At 42.4% G+C, this 17676-nt stretch overlaps 1 protein-coding gene across 1 annotated transcript in view; it reads left to right on the plus strand.

Moving 5' to 3' along the window:
• cacna1ab (calcium channel, voltage-dependent, P/Q type, alpha 1A subunit, b) overlaps nt 1-17676 on the plus strand; it is a 153706-nt gene that overhangs the window by 27921 nt on the left and 108109 nt on the right. The window contains exons 2-3 of the mRNA XM_028565696.1: nt 12249-12354; nt 12863-13002. Of these exons, the coding sequence (XP_028421497.1) occupies nt 12249-12354; nt 12863-13002 (246 nt within the window). The remainder of the gene's footprint in view (nt 1-12248; nt 12355-12862; nt 13003-17676) is intronic.

The raw sequence follows: 17676 nt of genomic DNA on the forward strand, positions 1-17676 counted from the left end.
TTGCCTTCTCACTGATTATGGGATGCACTGGTTACATTTTTTCTCTACTGATACTGATTTTGACGAGAACATACGGACTAATGGAGGACAAGTGGATTTCGTTGCAAAGTGTTTATGGAATAAATGGGCGCTTGTTTCTGTGACGTAAGGTCTTTGCAGAAATCAACCGTAACTCTTGTGAATCCAAGCTGCCTTTAAATTCTCATATGATAGAGTTTCTGTATTCCTTTTACAATAAATGGAGACATTCAGATACACCGACATTCTTTTTAGACGTGTACTAATGTCAACTGTAAACCTGTGGAGGGTTCATAAAGTAGACAGTGTCAGTGTTCAACATGTAGCGGTCATGTCTGGCCTATACCTGAGCTGTTTCCTAGGATCAGTGCTGATCCAGTGTATTTGACCGATGCATCATGGGAACCCTTTGAAGGCAGACATGTTCTGCTCCTGCTGTTCTTCCTTATGAAATATCCACCGCTGCCGTTTAGACAATCCTCTTGGTATTTTCATGTTGGGACTGACAGTTTAGCTGGTGGCTCACTGAGCATGCTCGAGGCTCTCTCACTCTCTCTCTCTCACTCACACACACACACACACACACACACACACACACATATATGCAGACACTTACTGCAGCTGCTTCAGCAGAACTAAAATGGAAATGGTAGTCATGTAGTCGTGTGTGTGTGTGTGTGTGTGTGTGTGTGTGTGTGTGTGTGTGTGTGTGTGTGCTTCTCCTTGTCTGCTGACAGTAACCTACTTTTATGGAGCCCACTCACTCAGAATGATAAAAATACTGCAATTCTCCCTCCTCTTCCTCCTTCTCTCTGTCTATCTTTTTCTTCCATCTCGTCCTCCACCCGTCTCTGCCTCTCCTTATCCTCCCCTTTCCCTTTCCCTCCTCTCCTCTACCCCATCACTCCCTCCATCTCTTCCTCTTTACATAGCTATTTTTCTATTTTTTCTCAGTCTCTTCCTGCATCCCTCCATCTTTCCATCCTTCTCACCTGCTACCCATCGAACACTTTGTCTTCCATTACTACCCCCGTACCGTAACCTTCCATCTCTTCATCCTTTCTTTCTCGTCTTTTCTCCAACCATTTCTTTTTCACTTCCGTTTCCTCCCCTCCATTCCTCCTCTATCCGATTCTTAGTTATTCATCCGTCCCATTTTCTTTCATTCTGGTTCCTCTCTCTTCTCATATCTACCCATTTTCTCCTTTTTTATCGGTCTTTCACTCACTCTTTTTTTATTCTCTTCACCCTTCCTCCCGTCCAAGTGAAAAGATTCTGCAGCCGTCGGCCTCACTGAAGATTGTACAATGGAAGGAGTGAGAGAGAAGGAAGGGAACAAGGGGCGGAAATAAAGAAAGGAAGTAGGGACGGGAAAGAACAGTAGAAGAGTATCTTTTGGCACGAGTGGTCCAGATGAAAGGGAAAGTGAAAGTAGGCCTTAACTCAGGGTTAGGATAGCATGAGAAAGAAAGGGAGGCAAGATTACGAGAGAACGGAGGTGGAGAGATGCGATGCCCTTGGCTGGACGAGAGTAAAAGGGTTGCGGCTGGAGATTTCCTTTAAATGAAGAATTAGAATGAAGGATGGATTTGGGGGATTTTAGAAAAAATATTTCAGGGGATTCAAGATCTGATATTTAAAATGTTAAATAATGACCATAATCATAATTTAAATAAATAATAGTGAAGGTAAACTCATTTTATTTTACATAGCAGAAGGAAAGGTAGCCAATCAGTGACTTCATAATAATAATAATAATAATAATTACAGCTGTCAGTTAAACGCGTTAATGGCGTTAACGCAAACCCATTTTAACAGCGTAAATTTTTTTATCGTGAGATTAACGTTCTTATTGGCCTAGCAAATGTTTTAGTTTTTTTCACATGCTGTTGCAACAACTAGTAACGTTAGAAAATCTACAACACCACACCGGATCTAGCTAGACCGGAAATAAAACACACACTTGTTTGGGCTTGCGAGCCGGCCAAAGAGTAGTAGGCTAAAGTTACGTTTTGAGTGGATGGCGAGCGTGAGACGCCGAAATGGATGGCGATAAGATTCTGAAGGAAAGTTTACTTTTAAAAAGTTGCCAAATGGTTCCATTGACAAGACCAAAGTGATCTGTGTGTTTGGTCGTTGTGAACCGAGCTATCATCGCAGCATGTCCAGTCTGAAATACCACTTGATGGCCAAGCACACAGCTGAAGTTAATTCTCCGCCCACCTCGTCAAAGCCAGGCGACAAAAGCACAAAGCAAGCTGATCCACTTTTCCATGTTAATAAGAGCATTCAAATGAGAAAAAAATAATGGGACAAAAAGAAATCAAGGGACATTTAGAATAGATAAAAATGTGCAATTAATTGTGATTAATTGCGAGTTAACTATGACATTAATGTGATTAATCAAGATTAAATATTTTAATCGTTTGACAGCACTAATAATAATAATAATACATTTTATTTATGGGCGCCTTTCATAGCACTCAAGGACACCTTACAGTTAGAACAAGCAAAAATACAGTTAAAAAGGCAAGATTTAAACAAAGACATTTAAAAGATTGAGATAGAAAATTAAAATAAAGCAATCTTTCCACTATTTTGATGGAGAGTGGAGTCACGTGGGGTGGGCCTTTCGGAAAAGGTGGGTTTTGAGGGAGGTTTTAAAGGTGGGGAGAGACTCTATGGTACGGATGGGTATAATGCAGAATGTAGATCAGAATGGCTTAAGGCTCTAAACCCCATCGTGGACAGGCGGGCAGAAGGGGTTAAAAGCAGTGAGGAAGAGGAGGATCGGAGTGTTGGGGATGGAGTGTAGGGCTGAAGGAGTTCAGAGAGGTATGGAGGAGCGAGATTATGGAGGGCTTTCAAGGTGAGAAGAAGAATCTTAAAGTCAATACGGTATTGGACAGGGAGCCGGCGCAGTTGTTTAATGAGTGGAGTAGTAACGCGGTCAGTTGTCGGGGTTCTGGCGATAATACGGGCCAATTGGAGTTCATGGATGGACTTGTAGGGTAAACCAGAGAGGAGGGAGTTACAATAATCAATACGGGAAGTGACAAGAGAGTGGCTGAGAGTAGCAGTATTATTGGGTGTAAGTGATGGACGAAGGCGGTGTATGTAAGTGAAAGGAAGGACAGTATAAGTAAGACTTCCAAAAGAGAAGCTGATCTTAAAATTGGAGAAATGGAATGAAGCCTATTTCTTCTAGTGGTTGTTTATGATTATGTCAACCAGAGATCATATTTCCCCACCTATAAAGCATTATTGTTTGTTGATTTGATATTTCTTGTGGCTTCTTACTCTTCAGTGTTTAAGCCAATAGTCAATTTGTTCACAATCTCAGTTTGTTTCCCATCCAAACTCTTCAGGAGCTCATTTTTGGTTTTAGCCTTCGTATTTGAAATGGAAACCTCAGCGCTGCGATTCTATAATCTATGGTAATCAGGGCGTTTTTGTGTCATTCTTGGCTATTTTATTGCGCTTTCTTGGACTGTTAAAGCCACGTCATGAGTTTAGTGGAAATAAGAAACTAAACTTTATGTCCTCTATGGTCGGTAAATTATTTCAGCCACCCCATTTAATAATTCAGAAGACGACTAGATTTTTGAAATAGAACAGGACTCCAGATGACTGTTGACCTACAAAAGAAGCTGCTTACCTGCCAGAGTTAAAACCAGCATATATAGCAGTGGTGGCTGCTGGGAGGTTATCAGGCCCATTTTTTGTTGATCTCCTCCCTTTTTCTTTTTTTGCATCAAACGTGATATTCACATCTTTTGTTACACATTGCGCATTCTTATATTCTTATATTTCCATATATTCTTATTTTTCTATCCTGTAGGCTATATTTCTCTCTGTATATTCATATTTTATTCATATGTTTTAATGGTTACGTTTGTGTTTCTTAAGTTTTTTTAGCAGTATACTTTACACTCTCCAAATGACCCCATTTCCCATGGCGATGATTCAAATCTAGTCCACTGTAATCTAATGTCTATTCTGACAGTTTCTGACAGTAAATTAAAGTAAACTAGTTCCTACCTAACAGAGGAGATAACCAGTGCTTGTGTGTGTGTGTGTGTGTGTGTGTGTGTGTGTGTGTGTGTGTGTGTGTGTGTGTGTGTGTGTGCGCGCGCGCGTGTGCGTGCACAGCTTTCACACAGATAAGACTCTTTCCCTAAGTTGCATCATGAAAGATGCTGCAAGTGTTTGTGTGTGTGTGTTTGTGTGTGTGTGTGTGTGTTCTGTGTGAATAATTTGTTTGCGTACTTATGAATGCATGCATGTGTGTATTAGTAGGCATGTGTGTGTGGTTTCCATTCATGTATGAAAATGGTGGATACAATGGCTTAGCCCAGTAAGAAGGGAGAGAGTGATGGAACGGTTAGAATGTGTGTGTGTGTGTGTGTGTGTGTGTGTGTGTGTGTGTGTGTGTGTGTGTGTGTGTGTGTGTGTGTGTGTGTGTGTGTGTGTGTGTGAGTGTATTAGAGGGACGGGAGAGAGAATCTATGCAGTTCTCATTACCAGCCTGCAAAGTGGCACAGCAGTTATTCGGCAAAAAAAAACAAGCTTCTTCCACAAATCAAAAAGAGCTGGGGTCAGGGGAAAGAGAGAGAGAGAGAGAGAGAGAGAGAGAGAGAGAGAGAGGCGCACCCTTTTATCTTTCACATGTCTATATATAGCGGTTTATGGAGGAAAAGAGTGGAGCAGGATAGGAGAGAGGAGGGGAAGTGGAGGTAGAGGAGGAGAGGATTGAGAGAGAAGGCAAGATGGCTGAATAAGAACAGAGAAGGAAGGACATATGTAGAGCCATTTTCAGGGGGGGTTTTTTAGGGTTTGAAAGAAAAAGAAAAAGAGGAGTATTCAACCAGCTGAGACTGTCTGCAGCCACTCTGAGGACCCTAGAGAAGGTTAAGGCAGTTGGAAGGATAAACAGGAGAGGCAGGTAGCAGGAAAGTGAGAGACGTAAGAGAGGAGAAGATGAAACTGTAAGCATGTGGGGGGGGAAAGGTTGTTGCCACAGCTGCAAAAGCTGCAGGATGCAGCATGGAAATATAAATCTAAAATAAAACAAATGAAGCTCTGCGTTCTTGCGTTAGTTCAGGCAGAGCACTGAAGTCGTGCTGGTATTGGCTCATTCGCAGCATGTGGGGCAAGTAACTTACAATCCTATTAATGATGTAGATGTCCAGCACGGGCATTATAACCTGACACTCAGCGCTGTTTACTCTGCTGATTAGGCTCATGCAACTGCTGTTTGCTGCCACAGCCTAAGTCCACCATCCCAACCTCCTTCTCTTGTATTTGGTATTGTTGATTTACCTATGATTTATATTCATGTATGTTTATTAAGGGGGATTAGGTCTCTCAGCAGAATCCACGTAGCTGTTCAGATTCTTTGACAGCTCTCTCAAACAACAGATCTATAGACTCTATAATTGTCTTTTTTTTTATAAATTGGTGTTTATGAGAAAACAAAAAGATTAGAAAAAGGCTATTGGGATCGTACTGTAACATGTTGCAGAAAAAGAGAGTTAACAGAGAAAGAAGTTGAATGTTTCCCCACTGACTTCAATACATTTGACCCACCCAAATCTGACGCTAAATTATCTTTAAAAAAAAAAAAAGGACCTGATTCAAAAGGGATCTAGATCAACTGTAGCCTATTTAATGTTATTTGGACCCCGGTCCAGGGTTGGGTTTTGGATTCAGGGAACCGTAAACCTGTGAAGACCTGTTTCTAGGAGCTTTTCTCGACGTTTAGTGTCTACCACTTGGCAATTCTTTGCAATATTCTTGTTTCACACAGTAATTATAAGCTCAACCATGTGAAACAACTCAATCTTGTCACTCTTTTATGATTGCTATTAACGCTACACTTATCATGTCATTTTTAAATCTGGATCACAAACAGCTAATGTACAGCACTACCAAATTCACTGTAATTTTGGAGAGCATCTCGTCACTGGATCAGTGGATCGTATGGACCGAGCATATTTCTGCGGTTAGCCTACCTCTCTGGGTCTGTTGTACTTCTTACCACACCCCGAATCACAGCTGGCCGTGCTCAGGTGTGACGTGTTGTGACCACACCCGGCCGTGATGTAGCATTGCACTTAAACACAATGTGAAGTGCTGTACTAGTACAATGTCAGTTGCAGAGCATTTGGCGCCTGCTACATGCAGATGGCTGCTTGAATGCAGAATAATTAGACTGGGCGTAGATATTTGTGAACGCACACGGCTGCGTCTTCGCCTCGTCTCGCGCTGAATCGGCAATCGTTTGCCTGTTTACCTTTTTTCACATTGACCTTATATGCATGTGTTCTCTAGTTTTCACTTTGCATTCAGTTTCAACACACTTTAACAACACGAGTCAAGAAAATGCGAGTGAGGGACTTTTAAACCCTTTAAAACCCTAATTTTGAGAATATTGAACCGCGTATGTACCTGTTTCCTTCTCAGCTCTGCACGTTTGTGAATAAAGATGGAGGGAGAATGAGAGAGAGAGGGCAATAGAGTGAGCGAGTGCTTGCGTCACTCCCATAAAGGAACTGACTCTTGCTGAGTCGAGCGCTACACACTTTCATTTATTTGATAAAGCTTCATTTGGTGTGATTTAAAATCTCCCCCCTCATCAGGCTCGGCTCCCCTAAAGCACAGCCTCAGCGCCACGCCAAAATGCCTCATCAGCTGAAAACACACACACACACACACACACACACACACACACGGACAAGCAAACTGGTACACAAGGACATTTTTCACAGGATGACTTAGACTGAGGCACATTTAAAAAAGGTGTGGGTAGTTTTGTGGAGGTTGTGGCTTGCAGTGAGTAGCTGGAAGAGGAACCTTTAGCAGGTAGATAGTTTATTGTCTTCATGGAGGACATTCTTCACCACCGTATGGGTGTAGGAGCAAATTTCTCTCTCACTCACCCTCACCAAATATACCCTGTATGCCTGCTGGGTGAGAGTATAACTGCAATAGTGGGAGGGAAATGAATACATATCTGGAAAAGGTAAAGCCGTCCGAAATAAAAATGATCAAATGTTAGATGTACTGGGCTGGCTAGTGGTCCGTGGACATTAAAATGTGGCCCAGAATTTGAGTTTTCTGACATGTACATGTGTTGGAGCCATTTGATTGGCTACCAGTGTGTGACGCTGTGGGTAGCCAAAGTTTACTGACGTGTGAACTAATTGGGAAAGGCGTGGTGCGCACATCGAGGTCGACAGCTTTTTGAGCATGGTAAGGTGGAAAGTGGAACTTATGAACGTGAGATGCTGTTTGAGTTATTTTGCTTGATTAACTCAAACAAAGTAGGTGTAGATGTAGATGTAGTTTATCTGTGTTTCTTGCCCCCAACGGTGCCTTCCAGGCAGATGTAATACCATGGGTGGCGATCAGACACACCAGCCAATCAGACGCAAGCCAAGGCGGTGCTTAGGTCATGTAAGGTGTGCTGTAAAGGCATTACAGTGTGTTTGGGATGTCACTATTAGGTCTGTTGTATTAGGATAGAAGAGATGATGAGGTAAAGATGGGCGTTATTAAAGGAGCGTATATGAAAAAAAATACAATATCCGTAATACAGCAATATACTGGTTTGAAAGGACACCGCACAAAGTATTCAGGCATGAAGGAAACTGCCAAAACAAGCAGAAACAATCCTGTGACTCAATCGGGGCGTGTCAGAAGGTCCCCCGTCCTGGGACCACACTGGACTCCGGGGGAACTGAGGCAAAGACCTTTCAGCTCGGACCTCGCTAATCCCAAATCCCCGAGAACACAAATTGTTCCGTGTAACTGAGGTTTTTTTATTTTTATAAGGACGGAGCCTTAATGCTTGAAGGGTCAGTTCACCATAATCATAAAATTACCGTACCTGCACAGTTCTCCCTCAACCTCTTGGTATGCAGCCATTTTGCAGTCTTGCCTGAAAAATGAAGCATTTGCATAAATACCAATAATCTTTCTCTCTCTCTGTAATAACTTAATACACTTGCTGGCAGAATCATAGTGAGTGTGAGTGTGTGTAATAAGCAATAGAGCAACAGAATAATGCTGATGTGGGTATTCCCTTTCTCCCTGTGTGTGTGTGTGTGTGTGTGTGTGTGTGTGTGTGTGTGTGTGTGTGTGTGTGTGTGTGTGTGTGTGTGTTTGTATTTGTGTACCAAAGCATTACCTGTGCATATCAATGCATTAGTTAGTGTAATAATGTCTGCTTGCACATGTGTGTGTGTGTGCGTGTGTGTGTAATGCCTGTGTTCATTGTTTGCATACATGCTTTTTGTGTGTGTGTGTGTGTATGTGTGTGTGTGTGTGTGTGTGTGTGTGTGTGTGTGTGTTTGCTTTGAGTAGCCGCCTGCAGTGGAAAGAAGAGATAAAGAGTGAAAGGAGGAGAGACGTGTGTGTGTGTGTGTGTGTGTGTGTGTGTGTGTGTGTGTGTGTGTGTGTGTGAGGTCAGTGTATTTGGCAGGGCTTGTTTGTGGCCATCAGAAAGCCATTTTAATTAACGAGAGAGGAACACGTACACACACATTTTTGCAGTGCTCACCAATAATGCTGTTGCCAAAAAATTCTGCTCTCTAATTGCTTCCGATTTCTTTCTCTCTCAACAAGAAGGAATAAGGTGAAGTGGGAGATGGAAAAAGAGAAAGTGAGGAGAAAAGAAAGCCAGTGAGGGATGAGGGGAGGAAAAGGAGTGCAGGAAGAAGGAAGGATGACTTACACTTTGCAGTCAGCTGGAGGAAGAAAGGGATAAGGCAAGGGCTAAGAGAAAGTGTGAAATAGAAAAATGATGGGTGTAAAAAGTGTGAGGGAGAAAGGAAAATCAATAATGATAAGGAGGAGTAGAAAAAGACAAAACCGAACAGAAAAGAAAAACAAAACAGATATAGAGAAACACACACACACACACACACACACACACAGAGATAGAGGGAGTGTTACCTCCTGCTTTCAGCAGGTTGTTAGGCCAGCAGAGTGTGTGTCTGCTGAATAATAGATGGTGTAGCAGGGTAGCATGTAGTCTGAAGAAACACACACACACACACACACACACACACACACACATACACAGCATCTGTGAGCTGCATACGGTTACTTTAAATTGAAAACCAAATCCAGCAAGTTGTTCATACTATGCTTACTCGTAGTGATTTGAAGAAAAAAACGAGAAGAATAGGCAGGAGTGCAAAGTGATTAACTTAAATGAAATCAAAACAAATTCATAATTTCCACTCTTGCGTATTATACTGTATATTCTGCGGTAAGAAACACAAACTGCTCACTGTGAGTCTGCCCACGGGATGGCAGCATGTTAGCAACGACTGTGCATTGCATGCCAGGTATTACAATAAATAAGAAGACTGGCTAAAAATATCTCTTATACATAAAAAGAAAAGACAAAGTGGCTTTTTTTCTGACAGTTTACATAATATGTTATATTAGAGAGATAAGTTGGTTATTTACATCAGCCCCTGCACTTTTTGTTTTGCTTTTCATACATGAGGGCCCTGGGTACAGTACAGTCCCCTTTTTCCCCCTAAGTCCTACGCCCCTGGGTGCAGAGGGCTATGTTGGGGAGGGCGTTTTGTTTAAAGGTGCCATAGGTAGGATTGCGAAGATCCAGGACTTAGCCAAAAAATTTGAACATCGACAACTTCTCAGTCTCTCCCCCCCTTTCTGCAAAATCCCAAAACGGTCTCCTAAGCCCCTCCCCCCACAAGGGAGAATAAATGTGTGTGCACGTGTCCCCTGGACCTGATTGGTGCATCTGAACAGGGAGCGGTGGATTTTTGCAGGCTGTAGGTGGGGCCAGAGGAGCCGGATTTTTTTTTTTTAATTACCTGCTTCATGTAGTTCTACTGGAACATATGATAGAAAGTTAGTTTTATAAGTCTTACCTACTGCACCTTTAACGTACCAATGAAACAGGGAATACGATCCAAGAAGTTCAATTTACGTACAGATTCTTTTTTTTCCATGATTAACATTTTTAATTACAGATTATTGTGTTTAAAGCATAGTATGTATAAAAAAAGTGGACGTCGCCACCTTGACGTCCATGTGTGACCATGTTTGGACGAGAGTGTGGAGCTAGAGATGAGCCTTAACAACAAGACATTCTAGGTGACCAAAATGTTACAATTAGCTTTCATGAAGTGCAAACACACGGACAAACAAACGGAAACACAGAAACAACACCCAAAAACCAGTTGACAGGTGTTCAGCTGTACACAGTACCATGGATACGCATTGATTTCAATCAAGTTTCAATTCAAGTGAAGTCTGATTCAGGATTCTTATGTCTAACAGGTCTAGAATCATCCTCATCTGTGAAGAGTTACTTGTACATTTTTGAGAGATCCTACATGACTCTGTACAGTACAAACAAACTGACAGATTGCTCTTTTGTCCACTGACTAGCAGAAGACTGCATTACCAGGCCTTTTAATCGTCTGTAATGGCAGTATAGGCAAGACTTAAGGTGCATTTAACACAAAAAAAAAAGATCAGTTCAAGAACGCACTAAGAAAACTGTGTAAAACAGCCACATAACACATTTTTCAATAATATAAGCCCACTAAAATTCCCTAAACTTTCAAAATGAAAGTCAGAATTTATTTATTTTATTTTTTATTAAGTTTTGCTTCTAAAGGACATTCGGTAGGTTCCATCCTGTTTCCAGGGCTGCATCTTCCACAGGTGGGTGCGTTGTCGTGTTTTCTAGTCAGCATGTGCAGTGTAGTTCAGCTTTGTCTTGTTAGTGTGTACTCCGCAGACTGACCTGTCTCATCCTTTCACATCAACCGGCAGCCTCTTCTCCCTCACACACACACACACACACACACACACACACACACACACACACACACACACACACACACACAGAGAGAGAGGCCGTCCTCCGGCCATAGTGTCAATGTCAACGTTGCTTCTGGTAAACACGACAATAGACACGTACTCCAACCAGAAAAACACACACACACGCACACACACACACACACACAAACACACACATACACACATATACAGGCTAACAGGATAATGACTGGCCAATTAGGCCCAGGCTTGATCTGTCTGGATGTATCCAGTCATCTTAGCCCCTCCAGCGGCCATTACTCAGGCATGGACACACACATAACTCGCACGCACGCACACACACACACACACACACACTACAACACATACAAACACACTTGACTGGATGGAGCTCTGTGAAGAGCTGGCTGCTCCACCAGGCGACCTCTGTTAGTCAGCCTGTGTGTGTGTGTGTGTGTGTGTGTGTGTGTGTGTGTGTGTGTGTGTGTGTGTGTGTGTGTAGGAATTTTATTCTCACGTACCGCTTTGAAATACTGACCGTTTTCAGTTTCAACTGAATAATGTCAGTCACTGCTGCTCCTCTGGTGCGTCTGACTTTCAGGCTGCAGGAGGGCAGAAGCAAAGAATCGTAATGGGGTGTGCTCACCAGTCTTTCCTCAAGCTGTTGTTGTTTAAAGTTGTCTGTTACTTAACAAACTCCTGTCTGTGTCTGAAACATGTAGGATTTTGTGAATGAACAGGCACATAGAGCAGTGTCAGGCATATGGCGACAACAAGGGTTTAGATACAGTGCAAAATCAAAGTCAGCCACCGTAGAGTTCAAGCGGAGTTAAGTGTATTTACAAAGATCTTAAAACAAACAGATGAGTCACGGTGCTCTTTGCAGGAAAACCACAGATGCAAAAGCACATAAAACAAAAAGATTCAGACCAACGAATAGTCTCAGTCGGTCCTATTTTCTATCTTTTATGTGAACTTGAACTTTAACATACAGTAAGAGAATCAAATAGACGTTTGGGGTCAGAAAATAATGCCAGACAGACTATTCAATGCAATTTTGAAAATGTCATGACTCGCGGATCAAGAATGATTAATTTTGTTTTAATGAAATTTTACCTTTATTGGACAGTTTGACATTAGATATTGTAAGAAATATATGGAGAGAGAGAGAGAGAGAGAGAGAGAGAGAGAGAGAGAGAGACAGCAAAATGTCTCAAAGGTTCCCTGGATAGACTGGTGGTACCGGTCCATCGGGACGTCCTACATTTTGAACAGAAGTTGATCAGCAGTTGCTCGGCCTCTCTGGGTGTGAATGTATACGAGGTGTGTGTGTGTGTGTGCGTGTTTTTTGTGTGTATGTGTCTTGCTGGTGATGTTGGCCTTAACTCCAGCTGCACTCCGTTTGAATGGATGATCCTTACCACCATCATTGCAAACTGCATCGTCCTGGCTCTGGAACAGCACCTTCCTGATGGAGACAAGACGCCTCTGTCTGAACGACTGGTAACACAAACACACACACACACACACACACACACACACACACACACACACACACAAAAGCAGCACGTACAAACATGCACACATAGGCAGTATGTGTACTTGTAGAAAGGCTTGGAAACTTACTGAGACATTTGACTTGCAGTAGAGACACACAAGACAAACTTTTACAGCGCACAAATAAACGAACACAAATCACAATTACGGATTCTTACATGGTTGGAATTTTATAGTACAAAAATGGCCACATTTTCTATGATATCCTAAAACAAACTGACATTCCCATCTTACAATCAGTGATTATCTTTTTCTTTACACATTTCCCAATGAACAAACTCCATGTGAACAAAAAATCACCCACAATCTGTCACTAACCCTTTTCTTCTTTTATCCATCCCCTCCTCTGGAATTCCTCTGCTCTTTCTACTCTCCTCACCTAATCTAATCCCTTACTCCTTTTGTCATTCTTTCTCCTGTTGTCTGTCTCTTCTCTGCTCCCCCCCTCCCGCAGGAGGAGACGGAGCCCTACTTCATAGCCATCTTCTGTTTTGAATCGGGGATAAAGATCCTGGCTCTGGGTTTTGCGTTACATAAGGGCTCCTATCTGAGGAACGGCTGGAACGTCATGGACTTCGTGGTCGTGCTCACCGGGTGAGTCCTCATTTTAGTAACTCGACTTTTTGTAGATCTTTTCTTTATGTCTTTAACTTTCTTTGCGGGAAATACAGTATTTGTCATTGAGTCGTGTGAGTTTTAAACTTTTTATTTTTATTTTCTACTTGTTGTCCACGCAGTGCCTAATGTGTACCTGGATACTGAAATGTGTAGGATGTGTTTCCATGGCTGTCTGTTCTACTTTAGCGCTGGTTAGTTGGGGAAATCGGGTTGAGCCTTTTTACGGTTCAAACCCTGAAGGGGCGGAACCCTATTAAATTTGTGGTTTAGTATTATTATTATTTTTTAAGTTTCCTCTCAGACTCTAAAGTGAATAATTGTGGTTACAACATCACACAGCTTTATACAGGGGCGTAGCACAAAATTCTGGGCCCTGAAGAAAGGCATTTTCTATGGGCCCCTCCCCCACATTGCACTTTTGTTAAACAAACACAGCAAAGGGGTTCACAAGGCCAAAATGTCTACTTGAATCAGCTGGGTTTCTCTTCATCCTTTAATCTGATTGAGGAAGATTTCCCGTTCGAACACATTTCTGAATCCAGGTTTCTGCCAAAAGCAGGAGGCTGTGATCAGATGATTAAAGTCCCTTTCAGCCCACTGAGTTAAAGGATCACTGTTAATATGGGCGAGCAGAAACCTCTGCTCCACAACAAACCTCCAGGACAAATGGCCTACTGGTCACTGCACCTAATATACTGCGTGATGTGTGCATTTGTGTAAAGTGTATTTTCAAGTTTAAAGTGTATCGCTGATATATTTTTCCTTTGTTATAACATTTCATATGCTCTGTGGTTTTTACTCATATTCTCACATTCACCTCTCGTGAATGCCTTTTACCTTCTGTTTTTAATTGGCAAGAAATAGTGGGAAGTGGTCTGCTTTTACCAATGGGGTAAGCGAGCATCCGGGAAAGGGTACCTCCTATGGGGAGACTGTGAGGCTAACAAGCCCTCACCTTCCGCTAGCATTCCATTGACTCCCATTCATTTTGGATTCACTTTGACAGCGAATAACTTTACATCTGAAGCGTTTAAAGACTCTATTTGTCCATTGTTTATTTCTAAAGAAACACAACAATGTATACAAGGCTACATTACCTTGGATCTCACGTTATGGCCCCGTAGCAGCCTGAGTCTGTGTCTGTGTCTGTGTGTGTGTGTGTGTGTGTGTGTGTGTGTGTGTGTGTGTGTGTGTGTGTGTGTTAAGGGTGGTGGTGTTTGTTGTGTGATCTAAATATGGCTGCCTGAGAGAGAAAGGGGGGATGGGTGGAGATATAGTGTTTGTCAAGGGGAAAGACTGAAATACAGACAGACTTGTAGAAGATGCGCACACACACACACACAAAAAAACACACGCACAAACACGCGCGCGCACACACACACACACTTCAGTGAATTTAAAAAGTGTTTCATTTGCTTTGATAGTAGCGTAGCGATTTTGACATTTAATCCTTCGTCTGAATCTGTGTGTGTGTGTGTGTGTGTCTGCATCTTATAGTAGCATGATGTACTCTCTTTTCTGCTCTCACACACACACTCAAACAGACGCAGCAGAGGTCTGGTTTGACAAGGTGTGCGTGTGTGATCAGGGCCACTCCTCCTCAGTCGCAGGCCTTCTTTAATGAGGACACACACACACACACACACACACACACACACACACACACACACACACACACACACACACACACACACACAGAGGCTGGATCAGAGCAGCACTGCAGGGAGCAGCAACCAGGGCAAAGTAAAATGTCACTTCTCCAAGAGATGGGGGGAGTGGGTTTGTTGTTATGGCAATAGCTGAGAGAGTGGTAGCTGAGTTTCCTCCATCCTTCTCTCTCTTTCTCTCTCTCTCTCTCTCTCTCTCTCTCTCTCACTCTCTCTTGTACTTACTCTGGTCATTGCAAAAGCACTGACTGTCAAAGCTAAAACAAGAACTATCTTATATCAGATTACAACAGCAGCTGTGACCCAAACGATACGCCAAATGTCAGTACTAATCAAGAAATACACTGATAAAGCACCAGTGTTTTGTTTCTACCGAGGCTTCAAATCTGTGATTTTTCAATTTCTTGACACAGGAAATATACTGTCAGCCGTCAGTCTCGTCTTGTCACTCATCTTCATGAGATGTTAACTGCCACCAGAGCGTAGTAGAAGCAGGCAGAAAATGTAGCCAGTCCTCGCTAAAGGTGTGTTCACATATAGCGATGTTTTCTCTACAAAGGTGGTAGTTTATCATGGGAAATGCGCGCGCCGTGCTTTGAATCACAGAACAGAACAAAGCTCAGAGGGTGGGGTTCCCTGGGTAGGGATGTGTCACTTATTGTGCCTACACAAAAGTGTAACCTTTTGTCACAGTAACACTCTAAACTAATGTACTGTACGTAGGCCTGTTTACTTCATTTCTTCCAGAGCTTTCACATGTGGTTGAAATCTTCCAAAGCAATCTAGTTAGCTTACCTTGAATTAAATATTGTTAATTTAAAGTGCCCATATTATGAAAAAATCACTTTTTCTGGGATTTGGGGTGTTATTTTGTGTCTCTGGTGCTTCCACACGCATACAAACTTTGAAAAAAACCCCATCCATGCTATTTTGAGTGAGATACGGTTTCTGAATGTGTCCTGCCTTCAGTCTCCGGGTGAGCTGGTCAAAATCTACACAGCTTTTTAAGTCACTAGCCGAAACGAGTTGGCTAACCGCAACCGTTAGCATGCTAGCGTTCCCTTTGGCTCACGCTCCTCAGAAGGGAACATCCAAACGTAAAGCATCTGAACACAGGTGTTTTCAGTTATTCTGGCTGATTATGCTGCGTTCCAGGCAGCCCGTAACCCGTGTTTTCACAATCTTCTACCCGTGAAAGTGGCCTGGAACGGCAGTCAAACCCATAACTTACTACCCATGAACTCGTACCAGATAGTTGTACTCCCAGTTAAATTTTTTGACATCACACACACATAAACAACAATGGCGACCCCTGTTGATGCTGTACAGACGCCTGTGATTAACGGTGAGAAATAAAAATAAATAGACATAAATAGGCAACGTAAAGTTATTCCGCACATTGTAATCAAAACAGTACACATATGATTGTGTACTGCTACAGGTTATGTTTATTAAATAAAGCCCAAAATATGTCTGCGACTAGAAATCGCTAGTATCAGCTAGCGCTAGCTAACGTCAACGTTAGCTAGCGCTAGCTAGAAGGGTTTGTCGTGACTTTGCCTGGAACGCTACCAAGTCGTGAGTCGTGACTTGAAGTCATAACTTACGGGTTAAAAATGGTGTCTGGAGCGCAGCAGTAGACTCTGTTCAGGTTGAAGGTGGGCCGGAGCTTTGATGGGAACTTATTAGGTCATAAATTCTTTCTACCAATAAGGATGACAAAGGTGTCATTTGTCCCGCCCTAACAGGTGCAACAACAATAACAGTGGACTCAGAAATATGTCAATCACCACACCCACACAGTCATGGAAAAGGTCCAATCAGCCACATTAACTATAAACACCTGTGTGGGTGTTCAGGGCCTTTAGAAATTGGTTGTAAATTGTCAATCAATCAATGACAAGGCTCAAGTACATGTTGAGAGATTAGTTTTTACAAGGAGTGATGAAGTAGCTTTATGTCATGTCCAGTCAAGTACAATAGAGACTATATAAAAGTAGTGTGGAGATAGATTACCTGGATCACCTTAAAGTCTCAATAAAAAAACAATAGAAGCAATGCTGACAGCTCTGGGCTCTGAGGTGCCAAGAATACTTTTCCGCATGCACATTCATTACCAAAGGAACAGCTATTAAAACGATAAATGACATTTTTCTGAGCATCAGAAACACACTGTAATGACTCTTTACATTATTGGAATTTGATCTATTCAGTCCAATGGAATTTGGAAAATCTAAAGGAGCTTATGAAATAAATTATGTCATGCCATGTATGTGTGCAGGGAGCCAGCAGGAAGTCTTTGGAGGGCATGCTTTATAAGCCCAAAAACACGGGGGACCTTGTTCGGTGTATGCAAAAGCTAAACTTTCATAGGAATGAATGGGGCGCCATCTTAGATCGCTGTATATATTTTCCCACATCAATGGAACAAATGAAGGACGGTCACTAGCTAATAACAGCCAGGAAATAGGATTGATGGTGTGGTAAAGTACATATTGTATATGTGCACATATCATACCAGGTTTTAAACCAATTGAACATGAACATCTATGGGAGATTTTGGAGGCATGTGTTTGACTGCACTTTCCGCCACCATCTGGAAGGAGTTCCAGAGACTGTGTTGTTTTCTTCCATTAATGTTTCACCCATTTGCAAATAGATAGATAGATAGATAGATAGATAGATAGATAGATAGATAGATAGATAGATAGATTTATACACAGATAAATAGATAGAGACAGATGGTGCCTTATGAGAGATGAATCCTCAGCAGCAGTAGAGTAGAGCTGTAGTACTGCAGCTAGATAGAGGGAGGGAAAAGGAGGAGGAGGTGGAAGAACAAGAGGACACGTGACTCTCCGTTCCCCTGGGCTCTGGATAACAGGACAGAGAGGAGGGGGGGGTACAAGATGGGTTTGTCTGTTAAAGAAGGCGTGAGAGGGATGGAGAGCAGAGAGGAGGTAAAGCTGGAGGACGAAGACCA

This window comes from Perca flavescens, chromosome 2, assembly GCF_004354835.1.
Source record: "Perca flavescens isolate YP-PL-M2 chromosome 2, PFLA_1.0, whole genome shotgun sequence".
Classification (NCBI taxonomy): Eukaryota; Metazoa; Chordata; class Actinopteri; order Perciformes; family Percidae; genus Perca; species Perca flavescens.